Source organism: Bidens hawaiensis, unplaced genomic scaffold, assembly GCF_021521415.1.
Source record: "Bidens hawaiensis isolate Kalapana, Puna unplaced genomic scaffold, B.hawaiensis_p1.1 tig00017875_1, whole genome shotgun sequence".
Lineage (NCBI taxonomy): Eukaryota > Viridiplantae > Streptophyta > Magnoliopsida > Asterales > Asteraceae > Bidens > Bidens hawaiensis.
Genome location: NW_027492700.1, coordinates 1 through 3,764, shown reverse-complemented (window position 1 = coordinate 3,764; position 3,764 = coordinate 1). Strand labels below are relative to the sequence as shown.

At 39.6% G+C, this 3,764-nt stretch overlaps 1 protein-coding gene across 1 annotated transcript; it reads right to left on the bottom strand.

The window, feature by feature from the left end:
* Positions 1-2,565: 2,565 nt before the first annotated feature.
* Positions 2,566-3,758, bottom strand: LOC143554904 (G2/mitotic-specific cyclin-2-like). The gene is made up of 4 exons (XM_077044568.1): positions 3,726-3,758; positions 3,424-3,645; positions 3,057-3,334; positions 2,566-2,964 (listed from the first exon to the last, which is right to left on the bottom strand). The coding sequence occupies exons 1-4, from the start codon at positions 3,756-3,758 to the stop codon at positions 2,796-2,798; spliced, it is 702 nt and encodes a 233-aa protein (XP_076900683.1). The 3' UTR covers positions 2,566-2,795.
* Between the last annotated feature and the right edge of the window lie 6 nt (positions 3,759-3,764).

Here is a 3,764-nt window from a genome sequence, read left to right as displayed (position 1 = left end):
TGTTTCTCACGTTTTTATTTGGTGTGTACACATTCTGGTAGTGATTAATTTTCTCTCCTATGAACTTACGTAGCTAAACACAATGTACCATATAAGTGATAAAGTTAGTCATTAATGACAAGAAAACGATTAAAAGATAAGCAGTATTGAAGAAACACTAATCGACCCCGGGCAGATTACGGATAACCTGGGGGTTAGATAGATGTTTCCCACGAGGGGTTGGACCCGGCAAAGATGGTTCTTCTGATAACCTGCAAAACAGACACCGTGAGCTCGTCACTGAGAAGGGGGGGGGGTTCCTCCTTGTGACCACCCTCCGGCGTGAGAATCAGACTAGATTGCTCTTGAATATAAATGTATATTAAGAGATTGCTAGAGCAGATATCAGGTATAATATGTAATACGAGATAGTATATGATGATAAGATGATGAGATGAGATGATCATACCATTTGGGGTATTTATAGCCGAAGGTAGGTTTTCAAGAAGGTGTGGCCGGCTGAATAGTATTCCTGTTCTACCAACTGTGGCCTACGCACGTGTCTTGCTGGTAGTTGGTGGGTAGACAGCGGCTGACAGTGACCAGGCCTGCTGTGTACTATTCCTTTTCCACCAACTGCCGGCTATGCACGTGGTATGACAGGAGTTGGTGAGTAGGCAGCGGCTAATAGTGACATACAGTACAAGAGCATGCTGCTCGCCATACTGTTGTCAATGAGCTGTCGTATCTTTGGTCAGATCTTTTGCCCATACCTCGTCAGGTACAGTACAGAAGATCTTCCCGTATCGTACGGACTGGCTTATTTGGGCGGGAGTATTCCCCCTCCCGCCTTTGTGCGGGATTGTTCCCGGCTTTGCTCATTCCTTCAGGTGACAACTGAATTATTGAGAGCTAAGTGCCTTGTGCGTGTAGCCTTGCTGCGCGGGTGGCCTTCCCTGATGGCTTGTATCCGCAGCTGCGGGAACAGGCAGAGTACTTCACCATTGGGAGGCATTTCCTGCGGGAACAGCTTGCGTACTGCGCGTAAGGACGTCACGTCTCTGAGCATGGTGGGTCCTGCGGATCCAGTTGGTTTCTGCGCAGACGTCTCTCTTCAAGGTGAGTCTTGCGGGTCCAACTGGGCTCTGCTGGGACCTACCTCTTCAAGTATTATTATAAAGATAAAAGTATGTAAAACCAAATACAAAAACAAATCATAGATCGGACTAGTATGGCTTAAAGTTCTTTAAGCCCACTCCTTGTCAAATCGACAATTTCTAGACTTTTCGGCTACACTAGGACCTCTGACAAAGATATTGAAGAGTTGAAGAGCAATAGGCAATGACTTGACATAAACCCTAAAAAGGGACAATGACTTGCTCATTAAGTACATTAGCATTCGTCATGTGTCAAGTAACGATGGCTCCACTCTTAATGAAACAGTTAGTATACTTCATTTACCCTTTTACAAAATATTTGAATATGGTCACTCTCATCCAACATTAGGAGCGATTGTCGAGCAGTCTTAAGACGGTAAAATCTTCTTCTATTCATTCACATAATCGACATGATGAACGATTTAGAATACTCATCAAACATTTAGGGATTATCCAAAAATCATATTATACCAACTATAAGTTGTTTTGTACCTTCTGTATTTAGCCAAATCTGTGGCTAAGCAATTATAACTTTAATTTAAAAAAAAAAACAACCTATATGAGAGAGTACGGGCTTCAATCCATGACAAAGGTTTGCCACATAAAATTGTTTCATTGTTGACCATTGAAGAATTAAAATTAATTAAAAAGGTTCTATGGTACTTGTGGGTAGGTGCTGCCAGTAATTTTGTGATTTGTGGGTGATTAAGAGTAAGAATGAGGTGACACTAAAAGATTGATCGATGCGTGGGTAGGTGCTGCCAATAATACCCATGAGTGCCCATTTCCCCTTATATCTCATGTACATTTTAAGCAATACCCAATAATACCCATGAGTGCCCATTTCCCCTTATATCATGTGCATTGAACAAAAACTTGCAATTTTTTGATAACTTTTTAATACAAAACCACACACATATTCGTGTTTTATGTGTGTATGGTGTGCATGTCTCTTCAAAATCGAAAACCCTAACGAATTAAAGCATTGATGCTCAAAAGCACAACGGTGGGAATATAATCATAGAAAAACCCGAACAAATCAAAAGCATTGGGTGGGGAATATAATTATAGATGAAGACACCGGTGGTGCTCTATTATTGAGAATTATGTTCTTTCTCATGTGAGGAGGTTCAATTTGGTTATGTGGGTGTTTCTTCAACGGAAGCTGATATTAAATGTTTCTATTACTATTTATCATGTTTCCTGATGTGTAGACACAGTTTATTATCTTTTAATATAAAGGTCTTCAAACTTTGTTATCTTTTATAGACCAAGTGGTCTTTCATTGATTACTAGACGGCCGGCCTGCTGATATCACTCGTTATCTTCGGTTTTGTTTCGATAATCAAGTAAAATCGAAGACAAAATTGCAGTATAAACATTCATACAAACAATTAAGCATAAATAAACTTTATTAATCTTGTATAATCTTTTGATTATTGTCACAAGTAAAACATTGTTCATGAATAAAACAATGAAGTTACAAAGTCAAACTGACTTACAAACCCACCCCAATAGAAAAGTCAACACACAAGAACCCTCCCCTCACATAAAGGCAACAAGGGAAGTTGCTAAAAAAATATAAAAAGGTTAGCCCATTCACCAGACCAACACACCACCACCACTTTAGTTCAACCCAAAACACAGGTTATGTCACATTTAAGAACTGTTATTCTCGAAAATCATGTCGGTCTCCTCGACAAGAAACTTTGCAGGCTCGCTTTTTGCTGCATAACCGAACTTTGATGTATTATACTTCCTATAAACACCGGTCAGTCTCCCCACTGCCGCCTTTTGATGATACCCCACAATCATCCTTGAACATTCCCTAAATAGAAAGTCAAAGCAAACATTATTAGAAACATACACATGATGACATGAATGAACCTTATATTATCAACTAAAAGTGTAACCACTTACAGAAGCTGGTCTTCAGTGTAGTGAGTGTGCCACTCACATGTCTTGGACCACTGTCTCAGACCATAAAGAGTACACTGAGCCGTGTACACCGATGCAGCCGCCAATAAAGATGGTGGGAATTTAAGCATCTCATATTCCACTAGGCATAGCTCAATCATGAAAAATGTCAGTTGGTCAAGTTTTGAATCTGATTGAGCCGCCTTGATGAATCGCTTCATGAAAACATACGGAGTTGGCAACGACATGTTAAACTCTAGTGTGTTCAGTATTTGTTTTTCCTGCAAAGCACAAAGATTTGTTAATAAGATTAGGTTTAAATGTGTAAATAAGATCAAGATTATGATGAAAGGTGTTGACTTTTTAGTACCATTGCAAGAATCTGACTTCTGGAGTAAGCTTTGTCCGAGATAAAAATCAAATCATCGATAATGGGGACCGACACTTCCTCAAACTTACACGCCAAAAGCATTGCAACTAAACCTACCAATTGCAAGTTCTTTCTAATTACAGACTGTTTAGCCAAGAATCTGTCAATGAGATTAACTGTCAAAAATAGTGTTTCTGGTTGGAGGTCAAACTTGTGGTGCACCTGTTTAATACTCAATATTAGTCTTAAGAATCGAACGTTAAAATGACAAAACTTTAAAATCCAAGTGACCGAAAAGTTACCTCAATGAGCCAGTCAATCAGGATAGCTCTCATCTTCTC

Coding starts and splice junctions, on each gene's coding strand:
- LOC143554904 (XM_077044568.1), bottom strand. CDS start 3,758: ATGAGAGCTATCCTGATTGACTGGCTCATTGAG. Junction 3,646..3,725: donor TGATTGACTGGCTCATTGAG/GTAACTTTTCGG, acceptor AGTATTAAACAG/GTGCACCACAAGTTTGACCT. Junction 2,965..3,056: donor TACACTGAAGACCAGCTTCT/GTAAGTGGTTAC, acceptor CTTTCTATTTAG/GGAATGTTCAAGGATGATTG.